General features: G+C 37.8%; 1 protein-coding gene across 1 annotated transcript in view; it reads right to left on the reverse strand.

The window, feature by feature from the left end:
* Nucleotides 1–724: 724 nt before the first annotated feature.
* Nucleotides 725–15,207, reverse strand: part of LOC128022445 (neuroligin-1-like) — a 124,230-nt gene continuing 109,747 nt past the window's right edge. The window contains exons 3-5 of the mRNA XM_052610037.1: nt 11,468–11,680; nt 5,490–6,279; nt 725–4,789 (exon numbers count right to left, since the gene is read on the reverse strand). Of these exons, the coding sequence (XP_052465997.1) occupies nt 3,964–4,789; nt 5,490–6,279; nt 11,468–11,680 (1,829 nt within the window). The 3' untranslated portion in view covers nt 725–3,963. The remainder of the gene's footprint in view (nt 4,790–5,489; nt 6,280–11,467; nt 11,681–15,207) is intronic.

Genomic DNA, 15,207 nt, shown 5'->3' on the forward strand with positions numbered 1-15,207 from the left:
ACATTAACTAGACAGGGCCTTTGTACCAATGACAGCTAATCCACATTTAAAATGGTATTTTCAACAACCTGTGTTTTATTCGCTAATAACCTCCAGGCAGAGGAGGCTGTGCTGGAATAGTGCTGCACCATATACTGTTTAACTTTCATTGTCATTCTGTTGCACATAAACACTCCTCTTTTTCTAGGCAAATTAGGCTCATTATTGGCTTATAAGTAGTCTTGTTCATAAGACTCAATGTTATTGGCATAATCAACTATAAGTAATGTGAGATTGCGGAAGTCTGTAACATCCTCCATTACCTACTTAGAAACCCACAAGATGGTGAACTGATCAGTTTAAACTGCTTTCACCTCAGTTTATTTGGTATGTTTGCAAGGTTTACTTTAAAACACGAGTTAAAGCATTAAAATAAAATAGACAGTGTGTGCAAATAAATGGCACTGCATGCTATGCAAGCATTTGAACATGTTAAGCTGCACAATGGATGTTAGCATAAAGGATTTCTCCTTCCAGTCAACTAATGGCATGGCGGATCAACTGTTTGATGAGAATATTACGAAGCAAGTTAGTTTGTTCACAGCAATTTACCTGAATAATAACAGACATAAGAATCACAATTAACCCAAGACGTCAGATTTGAGTGTTGACATGTCGAGTGGCAAAATTCTGTATATCATAAAACCCTTTTGGCAAACCAGTGGTAAAGAAAGACCGATGTAAGTTGAGCTTGATAAAATCATTTATTGTGCTCCAGAAGATTAAATCCTATTGAACCAGAAAGAAAGACAAAATGACAAATATCACAACACCCCTCTGTAGTTCTCAGCAGCCATTTTGAAGTTCTTTCAAGGTCAGCCAGTAGAAAATAAACACATAATGAAGTTTGCTGTTTGTAAGAAAATGGCCCTCAGTCTTGTATTACATTCAGTTACAAGGCTTATCCTGGCATGTGAGTATATGTGCATATGTGTGAAAAAACAAACTGAGCTGTAGAGATCTTCCCAATTACATATGAATCCCATCTCTCTCCTTGGTACATGTGCATGCACAAAATGAATCTTCTGAGCGCCCCACCAATGTATGGTTCATTAAATTTTAATATTGTTCAAAGGAGCTTCCTTTGCAGGGGACAATCGGGCAGACTGACTTTGTATATGCATACCTGCAGATGGGGACTGAAAAACAGAGCAGCGATGCTCTTTCTGGCCCGTTTGTACTGAGTAGAGTTGTCACAGGTGAAGGCAGAACAGAGAGGAAAAGCCCACAGGAGATGGTGTTCTGAATGGGAACATGTTGTTGGGGACAATGTGTGTCACGAGTTTGCTGATCAGAAGGAGAGCAGCATGATTCTTTCAATCTTGTTCCCTTCCTTGGCTATCCTAGTCCCTCATTAGAACCTCGCCACTAGCTATTCATGGTCTCAAGTATACACTCCCAAAAGCCTATGTTTTACCTCAATGTTTAATTACCGTGAGATGTGAAAGGCAGTACTGCTAATAAAATGGATTCTAATGTCTTTCCCATTGGTCGTTACTCCATATTCTAACCAAGTAATTCTGTTATCTGAAAGCAGTCACAGCCAATCAGAACACATTTTATCTTTAATGTTCAGCTGTGCGGAGCAGTATTTTTGAAATAAACAACGTCAATATATACTTGCATGGTAAAGGCTAGCTAGGACGTAAGCACAGAGCTACAGTATAAAAAAAAACAAAAACAAAAAAAACAAGAAATTAAGGGTTGCTTTTACTATTTATTTAGGAAATAGCAGTAGCATAAGGGTTGTTGACCGAAAGAGTGCGCACAAAAGCAAAGAGGAGGACCTCTGATCTGGGAGAACCACATTAGCAGTCTATAGCTGTTTTTCTATAATTGTTCGGTACACGCTGAGAAAAAAAAAATAGATCTTTATGTAGAAGTTTACCTTTCTGTGGTGTTTGTGTTCAATCAAATTTCCAGGATTTAAAAAGGATTCACAAGAAATTTAAATTGTTAACCTGAAGTGACTAGTACTCACAGAAAGAGAACAAAGAGTTAGCATCCGTTAACTTTTTGCCATGTAGTACATAATCAACAAGGTTCTGAGAAAATTAATCATTATCGTTTCTCGATTCTCTTCCTCTAGCTAACTTCAATGGCCTCTTCAGATCAGTAGGCCCAGTAATGAACTGTCTCATCAGGGGTCCTCTAGACTTTAGCCTGAGATTCACTGTGTCGATCATTAGCATGTAGGATGAAAAAAGTAAAACAATCGAGGATGGATAAAACCAGCAATTACTGAGAGATTTGCAGGTGAAACTGGCTTTTAGCAGTGAGGCTACTGACTTTGAGCACTTATCTCTGGGTAAGAAATGACAAAATGTTCTCTTTCACTTTGTCCATTTGTCTTTCTCTTTCTTTCTATAGCAAGCTTTAAGTGGTATGATCAAGGGCTTCGTAACTTCAGAAGCCCCCTAATACACTCTTTCATCAGGGGCTCTCCTGTCTCCAGTGTGGGATTCATTTGTGATGATCATTCAGGAGAATCAGAAAGTTCTGGATGAGAGGATACCAACGCAAGTCTCCAAGTCGTACAAAATATGCGTTGGTCACTGGTTGTTCAAAGCTGCGTGGGGGACTTCCTCATAAAGCACCAAAAACAAAGAAATGAGAATCAAACATTACAGGTAAGAACTTTTCTAAGGTAGGGTGGTTTGACTATTAGCAAAAATTAACAAAAAAAAATAAATGAATCAAATAAATCAATGTTTTATAACTGAGACCAATGACCAAATCAAAAAGTACAATAATGTCCCACACATGGGGGCTCAAACAACAAGTGATTCACCAATATTAAAAAGTTTTAACAACATACATGTACAAAACTAGTCTTTATAACCTGGTTCACTCAAGCTATTTGTGAACGCAATCTAGTTAGCATATCCCCACCCCTTCCCATAAACATCTTTAGAACCCAACGTGTCCGCCCTTGTCAGCTTCCAATTCCTCCCGTGAGCCAATCAGAGCAGTATTTCCTTTAAACAAATCCAAATGGGGAAGAAAAAGATTTTTTGTTGTTGTTTTAAATAATGAATTAATCAGCAGAACAGCCACCAAGCAGATAAATTGTCATGCGCGTCGTGCTAAAAATATCCAGCCTCCCTTTGAGTCGACCAGTTTCAGTATAGACAGCACTTGTGTGATGAAACTGTATCTGCCAGGAAGCCAATAAATTCCCCACTATGCTCTTGAGGCAGATTCCTCAGTATCAATGCCTCAGCTAGGGCTTAAAGAGCACGGGTGCTTTGTGTGCACATCTAGATATGTAAATATGTCCTATACAATAAAATTGTTCCCCCAAAAAATAAAATGACATAAAGAATTCAAAGACATTCAGTGAATGTCTCTATTGTGCATATTCTTGAGGATTTTTCATTCTCTTCATTTTCCTGTAGTATTCCACATTCTCCACCAGAAGTAGAACACATGCCTAAATTAGGTAAACAGCATCTCCCGTCTGCTCTGAAGAGAGTAATCTACAATCCATTGCCCCAGGAAAACAATATGTTTCCTTTTGTTTACAAAGGGCCTCCCACACATCATCTCATCTGTTCTTCCTTTTTTTCCTCTTCGGATAACTGAATCAAACCATTCCTCAAAGAATCCCAGACTGATAGATGTTCCCAGGATATGGCCCTGGTTTTGTCACAATATAAGGGTAAAAAAATCATCTCTGTTTGTTTTTCATTACATCAGAAAGAGTTTTTTGTCTTTTTGTTTATCGTTTTTCTAATATAAATTGATGGTATTGCTCTCAAGGAACAAAAATCAGCATTGTTATGTCCTGTTCCTCTGAGCACCGGGAGAAAAAATATTCCTCAACCCAGTGTCATCGCCTCTTTTCATTGTCACACTCATACTCCACATCAGTGGGAGTGTATATGTGTGTGTATGTTTGTGTGTGAGAACATGTGTGTGTGGCTATACTCTAGTGGTTGAGTGTGAATGAGGGTGTGGATGGGGCAGGGTGTTATTCTGTCCACTGGGGTAACTGTTAAAGGGGTGTAAGGAGGTGAGGCCTGGCATGCTATTGGGTATCATGGTGATGGTGTTCGGGGTCATGAGAGGGATGTCGTCCGGTGAACGGCGCATGGCGAGTGTGTAATCAGGCGGGCAGGTAGTTCTCATGACCATCTCATTTGGGTGCATGGCCTCCCGGCACTCGCGCTCCAAGTCGCTGTGTTTCATTTGTAGAGACATGATCTCCTCTTCTTGTGTATGCGGCAGCTCATTGGCTGTGGTCCTCTGTGGGCTGCAACGCCGGTGTACGTCGTGCCTTCGCTTATCCTTCTTGTAGTAGAGTGCAGCAAATGCCAATATGTTAAGGAAGAGCAACGAGGCACCAACGGCGATGGTGACGCTTAGTTCAGTGGAGTAATCCCGCTGATTCTCTAGGAAGGGTTGGTTCTGATTCTGGTTCAGTGTTTCAGTCGGAAACGGTGTAGGATAGGGCCTCTTGGTGTTGACTGGGATCTTCTTTGGTGTACGGGGAGTGACCTCGGGTGGAGGCAACTTAGTGGTAGTGGAAATGATCTGGGTGACCTCATTGAGGCTGTGGAGATGAGGCACCAGCTCCAGCCATAAGTTGACCTTATTGGCACGGTAATGTTCCTTGACACGGGGCTTCAAGCCGATGTGCAAGTATAGTTGGTCCTTTTGGTTATAACGTGTCCAGGCCACTTCCTCAAAACGGTTGGGCTTGGTGTGGATGAACTTGGTGTCTTGTGGAACTGGCTGGTTGGGGTCACTGGAAGGTAAAAGTAAAATTTCAGTACTTTTTACATAAAAGACAATTTCTAAAATTCCTCTCGTAGAACTGCACATGGGTACTCCAAAATCAAAAACGTCATAGGATAAATATCACACAAAACATTAAAGACAAGCCTTATTGGAGTGCCTAGAGACCCTTAATATTATCTTAGTGCTCATTAGGGTCTCCTGACAACTGCACCTGATTTTTTTTAATTAACGAGAATTAGTCTGAGAGAATACATTACACATTTGTACACAAATTGATTTATTGTTCTCCCGTGAGATGACATGTCTAGGCAGCAATGTCGAATAAACACTAAACTCACTCTAAGTGATCTTCGGCATTACTTTATTCACTGCATTACACCTAAATTGAAGCAAACAAAATTTCTGTTGCATAAAAAGCAGTTGCACAAATTTAATGTGGCATAACCTTGGGAATTTTAACAAGTATTTGAGAGTGAGAATGCATTAACAGACAATTAAGCAATGATTAAACCTTAGAAACCCTATATCAGTGTCTCCTGGCAACAACTGGGTATTGGATGGTAATAAATTGGATGGTAATAAGTTGGTGTTCCTACAACAAAAACAAAGTCATATTCCAAATAAATGCTGAATCCTAATTTATGGCTGTATTGTATTGTATTATGGCTCATTGATTAGAACTTATGCTCTGTTGCCTAGAGACTTACCCAGTCTTGGCAAAATTGGTCCAGTAGGTCATTACCACTGCACTAAGCATCACATCATTTTTGGAAAAGTTGCAAGGGAAAAGCTCAGTTGGACCAATCATGGGCAGCCCAAACACATATGGGATCTCATCACCATGTGCCGCATCAGCCCAGGGTGGCACCTGCTCCGTCTGGCAGTGATGGTAGAAGGCATAGAAATAAGTAGGCGAGCCAAAGCTGGAGTGAAGGTCTGCTGTTGCCACTGCTGGTGCCACCCACTGATGATCTGTGAAGAGTGCCAGCAGGGTCTTTCTTCTGGTCTCCGGGTTGTGGCGGTCAGCCCAGTCAGTGTACATAAACTTAATGGTCTCCCGCAAGATGTCCTTCCCCTCGGGGTAACCATATAAATCATCCACAAAACTTGACACGGCATAGTCAAAATCGTTGGCTTGAACTCCGTTCTCGTTGTCTACAATGAGTTCCACAAACTTTAGCCCCTCGCCTTGGTTGACGCCCAGCATGATGTCGTAGTTGAGGAATTCCCCTTGTTCCATAAGGATCTGAGGGTCGTCGGGGATCACATCACCATCAATGACAGGTCCGAAGGCTATATGGTAACGAGCAGGCTGGATGTCCTGCTCCACTAGTTCTTTGTAGTGTTTTTTCTGTAGGCACTCCACCATCTCCACTGTATCTTTGAGGTTGCACCCCACCTTTTTGGCCAGCATGCGGGCATACTTGGCCGGCTGAAAGCTGACAGCCCAGCTGGACAAGGCTGTGCCACTTTGGGCTATGGCCCTTTGGAAAAGACCTGTATAGGACAAACAAGACAGAATCACAAACAACGAACCACCGCTGCATGCTAGTATGGTCCACACATCTGAGAACATTAGAGACCATTTGCTTCTATTTATTAAAGTGCCCCTATTATGCCAATTTTACGGTTCCTTATATTGCATTTTATATTCAATATTTTATTTACATTCACTTTTTTCACTTTTTATTGTTTTGAGAGTCTCCTTCAATAGTATTACATGCATGCAAAGTCAAAAAATTAGACAGAGTCTATTATTTATTTTGGGAAACAGTAACGTTATTTACAGTGCACTTTCAGCTTTACAACTTTGCATGTTTACATTCACATGCTGCTACATTACACACTGCATGAAAGGTCCTGTGGGTCCTGCAGGTTTGCCTTATACAACATTAGGAAGATTAGACCCTTCCTGTCAGAGCAAGCCACCCAACTTTTTGTCCAAGCTCTTGTTCTCTCAAGACTAGACTATTGTAATGCTCTCCTGGTGGGCCTTCCTGCATGTACTGTCAAGCCTCTGCAATTGATCCAGAATGCAGCAGCGAGATTTGTCTTCAATGAGCCAAAAAAAAAAAATGCGTTCTATACTAGACTAACTGAGACTTGTCATGGCGCTTGTATACTGTTGTTGCTCTCTTGTTGACCTGACTGCTTCTATTGTTCAGATAATTGTTTTGGATAAAAGCGTCTGCTACATTATTAAATGTAAATTAAATGTAAATATAAAATATTGGAAATGGCATATGGGGCACTATCATACATTTTTATTATAAAGTATATCAGGGGAATAACATTTTTGTGAGAATTTTTTTTTTTTACATGGCCATAAAAATAGTGCACAGATTCTCAATTTGCGCTCAGACCTTTGGACCCCACCATAGGCTATTTACACAGTGCTTTTCACTTTGCAACTGGAGCAAATTAACACATCTCTGTTTAGCTGTTTTCATGCAAATCTTAAATGGTTTGGGAAAAGAGGTCATGCAAGTCAACATACGAATGCTGATGAACTTGAATTATACACAGACTGATCAATATTTCATTTTTTCATGTAATTTTAGGGGGAAATGTGACTTTAAATCTATTTCTTGAATTGTATTACAGCCCATTAATCATAATTAGCTGTTTGCACTCTGTAAACCCCTTTCACATATGGACCTCAAGACAATTGACCCACACCATTGAAGAAAAGCAGATATCATGCACAAACATCAAGACAAAAAGCAAGCGAATGAGCAGAAGAGAAAGTGTGTGTACATGTGTGTGTGTGAAAGAGAGAGAAACAGACAGAGAGAGGAAAATTTAGTTACTTTGTTACCATGACAACCCCGGGGATCTCAGTCTTAGCAGTGCATTTACGAGTAAAAACATGTTCTTACTAAAAGAGAAAGAAACTATAAAAGCACACATGGAAATGAAACTGAGATAAGGGGATTTTTCAGTTCGCAATTCAACAAAATGGTGACAATTTTGTATGAAGAGATGAATATATTTGTGAATGAATAATATACTACTAAAATGTAAAAATAAAAGGAAAATATATATAAAAAAGTGCATGGTTTGCTTCAGGGCAAAGCAATCACATCACACTAAAGTCTCTTCCAAGGGTGTCTCTGGGTTCATTTGAATGATAGTGACAACCTTAAAGGGTTAGTTCACCCAACAAATCTAAATTATGTCATTAATAACTCACCCTCATGTCATTCCAAACTTGTGAGACCTCCGTTTATCTTCTGAACAAAGTTATTAGTTAATTAATATTAATCTCAGTTAATAAGATATTTTAGATTTAGTCCGAGAGCTCTCAGTCCCTCCACTGAAGCTGTGTGAATGGTATACAGGCTCGGCTCGGTGTTCATCTTCAGTTCTCTATTCACAGCAGTTCAGTCAGTGTACTGTTTGAGTAAATGAATTACTCCGGGATATTGGTTTGTTTGAACTCAGAGGGAGTGTCAGCCACATTAAAAAAGTTAACAGCTTAAGTCATTTGTGGATTAATGCGTATTGGAGATGCGAACAGTTTAAAACGATTCAGTTCGATTTGGTGAACTGGTTCAAAAAGATCCGGTTACATCGAATGATTCGTTCGCAAACCGGATATCACAAACTGCTTTGTTTTGAATCTCAAAACAGACACAGAAGAGAAGACACTGCTGAATAAAATCATAGTTTTTGCTATTTTTGGACCAAAATGTATTTTCGATGATTCAAAAAGTTCTAACTGACCTTCTAATGTCACATGGACTACTTTGATGATGTTTTCTTACCTTTCTGGACATGGACAGTATACCATGCACACAGTTTCAATGGAGGGACTGAGAGCTCTCGGAATAAATCTAAAATATCTTAAACTGTGTTCCGAATGACATGAGTGTGAGTTATTAATGACATTATTTAGATTTTTGGGTGAACTATCCCTTTTAAGCAGGTCCCTGCCAGAAGACCTCTTCACAAAGCACTCTTCCAAGCAGATAGACTCAACATGGAAGTAATGTATTGACCCTTTTTGTGCTAATGGAAGGTGAATGCTGCATTTGCCTGCCAGGTGATGTATATGGACTCAACAAATCAATCAATCAATCAATCAATCAATCAATCTATCTATCTATCTATCTATCTATCTATCTATCTATCTATCTATCTATCTATCTATCTATCTATCTATCTATCAGGTATTGGTCATATAATTAGACTATCATCAAAAAGTTTATTTATTTCGCTAATTCCATTCAAAAAGTGAAACTTGTATATTATATTAATTCATTACACACAGACTGATATATTTAAAATGTTTATTTCTTTTAATTTTTATGTTGATGATGAAGACTATCTAGCTAATGCTGTTGAAAATTCTATCTTACATACTGCAAATGCATCCTATGGGCCTGATGATTTGATTTCTCTGTTTTATACAGTTTGTTCTAATATCTTAGATTATATTGTTCCTTTTAAAATGAAACAGCCTAAGATAAAATCTTATTATTGGTTGGACGACAACGCTCGCTCTATTAGACAGGAGTGCTGTAAAGCAGAGAGGAGATGGAAGCATGATCATCTTACTGTGTCTCTTGAGATTTTTAAAGATTGTCTGGTTAAGTTTCAGAGCACTGCTAAGTCAGCAAGATCAAAATATTTTTTTCAGAACTGATTACCGCACACTGTCATAGACCTAGGGTGTTATTCTTCACAAATAGATTCAGTTATTAATCCGAAATCCCAGTTCTCTAGGGAGCCATCAGCAGGGCTCTGTGAGAAAATTCTGGCATTTTTTTGTTAACAAAGTGAGTGCCATTCACTTATCTTTTACTTCACAGCTCTCAGACCTGTCTTTGAACTTGCTATTTTCAACATGTCTCTTTAATAGAACTTTCGAATCTCGTTAACAATATTAAGTCTACTAACTCCTCACTGGATGTTGTTCCTTCCCTGATCATAAAAGCAGATTTTCCAGTAATTGGCCCCAGTGTCCAAGTGTTGATTAACTCATCTTTGGACACTGGTGTGGTTTCGAACTGCTTTCAGCATGCGGATGTTCACCCTTTGCTTAAGAAACAATGTTTTCAAAGTTTGGATGAAAGTTGCTTTAACAATTTTCTGCCTGTCTCAAAGTTATCATTTTTGTTAAAGCTTTTGGAAAAAGTTGTGCAGTTACAGCTGATCACATTCTTAAATACAGCCTATTTATTAGAACCTTTTCAATCTGGTTTCACTACTTATCACAGTATGGAGTCTGCTTTGCTTAAAGTGTTCAATGATATTTTGGTGGCAGTTGATACTGGTAAAAATGCAGTACTGATTCTACTGGATCTTACAGCTGCCTTTAATACAATGGATCATAATGTTCTTATTTGCCATTTAGAACATCTGATCGGTATCAGGGGCACAGCCTTACAATGGTTCAGCTCATATCTCAAAGATAGGTATTTTTCTGTAGAGGTAGGCAAGTTTTCATTTGCCCAATTATTAGTGGAGTACCTCAGGGCTCTATTCTGGGACCGCTTCTTTTTAACTTATATATGCACCCTTTGGGGTATATTATCAGGAAGCACAATGTTTCTTTTCATTCATATGCTGATGATACACATTTATACTTCCCGCTAAAAGCTGGTGATTCCATTCAATCACTGCTGGAATGTATCTCAGATATAAAAAAAATGTTTATCACATAACTTTCTCAATGAGAACAAAACAGAAATTATAGTTTTTGTCCCCCCAAAATAAGAAAGGATATTATTAAGGAGCTGGACAATTACTTCCCCTCCATTTCCTCACAGGTTAGAAACCTGGGCATTATTATAGATTCATAATTAATTATTTCGTGAGAAACCAATTTACCAATTACGGGTCATCTCCAAACTTAAACTGTTTTTGTCTTTTCAGGATTTGGAAAAGTTTATTCATGCTTTTATTACTTCTCGTTTAGATTATTGTAATTCACTGTACTCAGGTCTTACTCAGTCATCGCTTTCACGCCTCCAGTTGGTACAAAATGCAGCTTCTCTCTTTTAATTTTGTTTTACATTGTTCAGCACTTTGGATAGCTTTGCTTTGTTTAATACATGCTGGTACATGCTCATACTTTTTAGTTGGCCAAGATTTCTAAAAATCCTTTCTTTGTATTGGTCTTAAGTTATATTCTAATTTTCTGACATACAAATTTGGGATTTTCCTTAGTTGTCAGTTATAATCATCAAAATTAAAGAAATAAACATTTGAAATATATCAGTCTGTGTGTAATGAATGAATATAATATACAAGTTTCACTTTTTGAATGGAATTAGTGAAATAAATTAAGATGATATTCTTCTAATTATATGATCAGCACCTGTATGTAGCTGCAATATTGACCTCTTTGGGTTTTTGTAAAATCATAAAACCTTTAAGGCCAAAAATGTGCATTAAAATCATAATTTAATATAAATATTTATTTATTTATTCAGCCAGCAAATTAGTTGCAAAGATATATTATGAACATTTGGTATATAGCCTAGTGATCAGTGCAGTTTTTTTGTTACATGTTTCTGTAATATTCTGAATAAATGTCACAGGTTTTTCATAACTAAAGGTGCAATTTGATTTTCAAATGCAAATGCAGGTAGTGCAAAACAACACAAAAAAGCCCATAAAACATTCAGCTATAGCATGCAGACAAAAACTTTCAAAAGTTAAAACCTCTGCATTGTACCTTTGGTTGAATTGCTCCAACGGTTACCTTCAGAATAATGGGAAAGAGTCAGCAGGTTGACACATGAGGCTCCAGCACCAGACCCAAAAACTGTAATGCGTAAAGGGTCACCCCCAAAGAATGCAATGTTTTCACTCGTCCAGCGCAGGGCCTGGATTTGATCAAGAAGTCCATAGTTTCCCTTGGCTGCCTGGTCTCCTGTGCTCAAAAAACCTGCAAAAAAAGGTAAATGAGTTTTTGTATGCAATGCAGTGCAATTTTAAAACCTTTAAAAAAGATTGAAAGATATTGAAATAATCAGTAGCAAGAAAGTACATTAGAGAAAGTTACAAATTTCTGAAATGAGGGCAAACATTCGTGTCAGTTTTTAATTGTATTTATTGGATCTCACAGATGGCCTCTCCTTCCCTGGCAGAAAACACAGTCTGTATTTAATTATTTTTTTACTACTATTATAAAAAAAAAAAAAAAAAAGGAAATGAAATGAAATGAAATCAGCCATAAATACAGAGATTTAGAAGCTCTCTAGCACTGTTCCAAAATCTAAAAAGCACACTATATAGACAGCATTTTAGGGCACTATAGGCTTTATTTATACTTTATTTAGTAAAATTCTAATGGCAAATCACATATATGGTTTGCATGTTAGCAAACCCAAACTGTGACAACTGAAAAATAATAATAATAATGCATTTCTAAGATGGAGGATGAAGTAAGGTAAACTAATTGAAAACAAGATTATAAAAATGTTCAATCCAGTATTTCTGTTTCCTATAGCTTAGCAACATGCTAACAACAAACTACTGATATCAGTGGTGAGAAGTCTCTAATGTGCTTCATGGAAACTATTTGTATGACATACAGAGAAGATTGCTTGTAGAACCTTCCAAATCAAGTCAGTTATCGTGGTGTTAGCTTAGCAACATGCTAACAGCAAACTCTACAGAAATCAGTGGTGGGTATAGACTCTTGTATGCCTCATCTGAGGAATGTTGTTATTACTTTGCTACATGTAAACATTCAAAATCAAGTCAGTTATTGCTGTGTTAGCTTAGCAAAATGATAACAAAATACTGAAATCAGTGGTGAGTAAAGAGTCTTGTGTGCCTTATTAGGAATCAAGTAAGTTACAAGATTCACTACGTTTTGAAAAAGATCCTTTATTATTGTATGTTAACAGTGGTTCTTAACTCTAAACTAGATGAATCATTACATTTCTGTGGTATCACATTAGCTCTGCTTTCTTAAAAAAAGAAAATAAAGTTTGCTTTGGTTTTACTTCCACTTAAGTGCACTCTAATTAACAACAAAGTTTGTGGCAATACACCATAAGTGTCAGTGGAAAATGTGTGGTCACACAGAAGTAACCCAGTGGTGAGTTTTAATTGAAAACTAGTAAATAACTACTTCACTACAGTAGCTTATCCTGGGAATACACATCCTGAGGGTGCTTGTGGAAAAAATGATTGTGTGCATGTTCAGTGAATAGACGACCATTTGGCTCTTGTAATTGCCCTCATAATCCCAGAACACATGAAAAATAATAAAGCAACACAACAAGTGCTTCAGACGAAGACAACAAGAAACAAACCACTCCAAAATATTTTTTGCTTTCTTGACACAAAGCGCACACACAAATCCACCTGACCCTTACTCCGCTATTTTCCTTTTGTTAATCAAGTTCTTTATTGGATTTAATTAATCTAGTTGTGTTGCTACATCAAGAAGTTGATCTCCTGGAAGTGGCCGCGGAATACAAGCACGCATTTAATTGATTCAATTTAGCCAAGGCAGTGTGCAGAGCAAATCAAAAAGACCAGGCACAGACTGGAAAATGATTAGCAATCAAATGGCAGGCTGTCAGGTGCTCATGCCTGCAGTGCAGAGCACATTTGGCTGTTAACACAGGCAGGCAGCGGCCCACTTTCCATCCTCATGCATGTAAGGAGGTGCAATCCAATCACACACTGCTTGGACAGTGAATAGCCTGAGCTTGTGAATACAGATGTATTTGGTACATTGTGGGGAAAACAGATTCACAAAAATGAGCATTAATAAGATGGGCAATAATTGTGGATTTTTATCACAGTAGTCAAAAAGAGTATTTGCTTTGCAAGTGGAATTGGCTTATTTCTATGAGACTGAGGGTCAGCGGGAGACTGTCCACAGCATGATGACAACAATATTACTAGGAATGCACAGAAATATGTGTTGTGTGAGATGTTTTGCAGCTTATTCATAAACAAAACTGCTTGTATTAAATCTCAGATTATTATTAACGCTTCACAGAAGGTCTGGTATTTACCTTCGAGTCCTGCTAAATTTTTACATTTCCATCCTATCCCGCACTCTGAGTTGTTGAATATAGTGTCCAGTTTAAGATTGACCACTTGCTCTCTTGACGTTATACCAAATATGCTACTAAAGGAAGTGTTGGACGCAGTCGCACCAAATATTATTTCCGTTATCAACATTTCCTTATAGACAGGTTCAGTTCCATCCTGTTTTAAGCATGCAGTGGTTCATCCACTGCTAAAGAAAGCAAATCTGGATCCTGCTGATTTTAACAACTATATACCTATTTCAAAATTGCCTTTCTTATCAAAAGTATTGGAGAAAGCTGTTTAAAATCAGTTATCACCTTAATTTATTGAAAATAATTATACTGAATCCTTTTCAGTCTGGTTTTAGTTATAAGCACAGCACTGAATCAGCTTTGTTTAGAGTGGTAAACAACTTATTTGTGGATTCTGGAAATTGTGCAGTTTTGGTACTGTTGGATTTAAGTGTGGCGTTCGATACAGTAGATCATTGTATTCTTATAACAGGTTAAAAACTGAAAATGGTATTTGTGATTTGGCCTTAGATTGGTTTGAATCATATTTACTGCGAGGAGTTTCTCTGTGGGGATAGATCATTCTCATTCATTGCCTGCTTCTGTTACTGGTGGGGTGCTGCAGGGCTCCATTTTAGGCCCGATTTTGTTTGCTTTATATATGCACCCTCTTCATTACATTATTGAGTCTCACAAGGTCCTATATCACATTTATGAGGATGATACCCAGTTGTATATGTCAATAAAACCTTGCTTGTGTAAACGACATCAAAAGCTGGACGGGTGATAATTTTCTCCAGTTAAATGAAAACAAGATTGAAGTCATTCTATTTGGCTCCCCTCATTTGGTTAACGGCATGTCCTCTATTTTAGGATCCTTGCAAGCAAATATCCATACTCACGTAAATAATCTGGGTCTTGTTTTTGATTCAGAGTTAAAATTCGACAAGGAAATACATTCTGTTGTAAGAGCTAGTTTTTCCAGCTTAGGGGTTTAAGTAAACTGAAATCTCTTTTATCTTTTAGTGATCTAGAGACAGTTATTCCTCTCAACAAGGCTTGATTATGTTAATGCTTTATATGCTTGTGTCAACCAGTTTTCCCTTTCTTATTTGCAACTGGTTCAAAATGCTGCATCCCACTTCTTAATGGGGACGAAAAAGAGGGAGCATATAACCCCTATTTTAGCACATTTACAGATTTAACTGGCTACCAGTTAATTTAGGAATTGAGTACAAGGTTTTAATTTTAGTGTTTAAAGCCTTGCATGGTCTGGCTCCAGTCTTCATCTCAGACCTTATTTGTCCAAACTCACCTCAGAGATTTCTTAGATCATCCTCTGATAATCAATTAACTATCCCATTGTCTCTTTTGAAATATAAAGTTGATAAAGCGTTTTCTCTAC

The sequence above is a fragment of the Carassius gibelio genome, chromosome A11 (assembly GCF_023724105.1).
Source record: "Carassius gibelio isolate Cgi1373 ecotype wild population from Czech Republic chromosome A11, carGib1.2-hapl.c, whole genome shotgun sequence".
Classification (NCBI taxonomy): Eukaryota; Metazoa; Chordata; class Actinopteri; order Cypriniformes; family Cyprinidae; genus Carassius; species Carassius gibelio.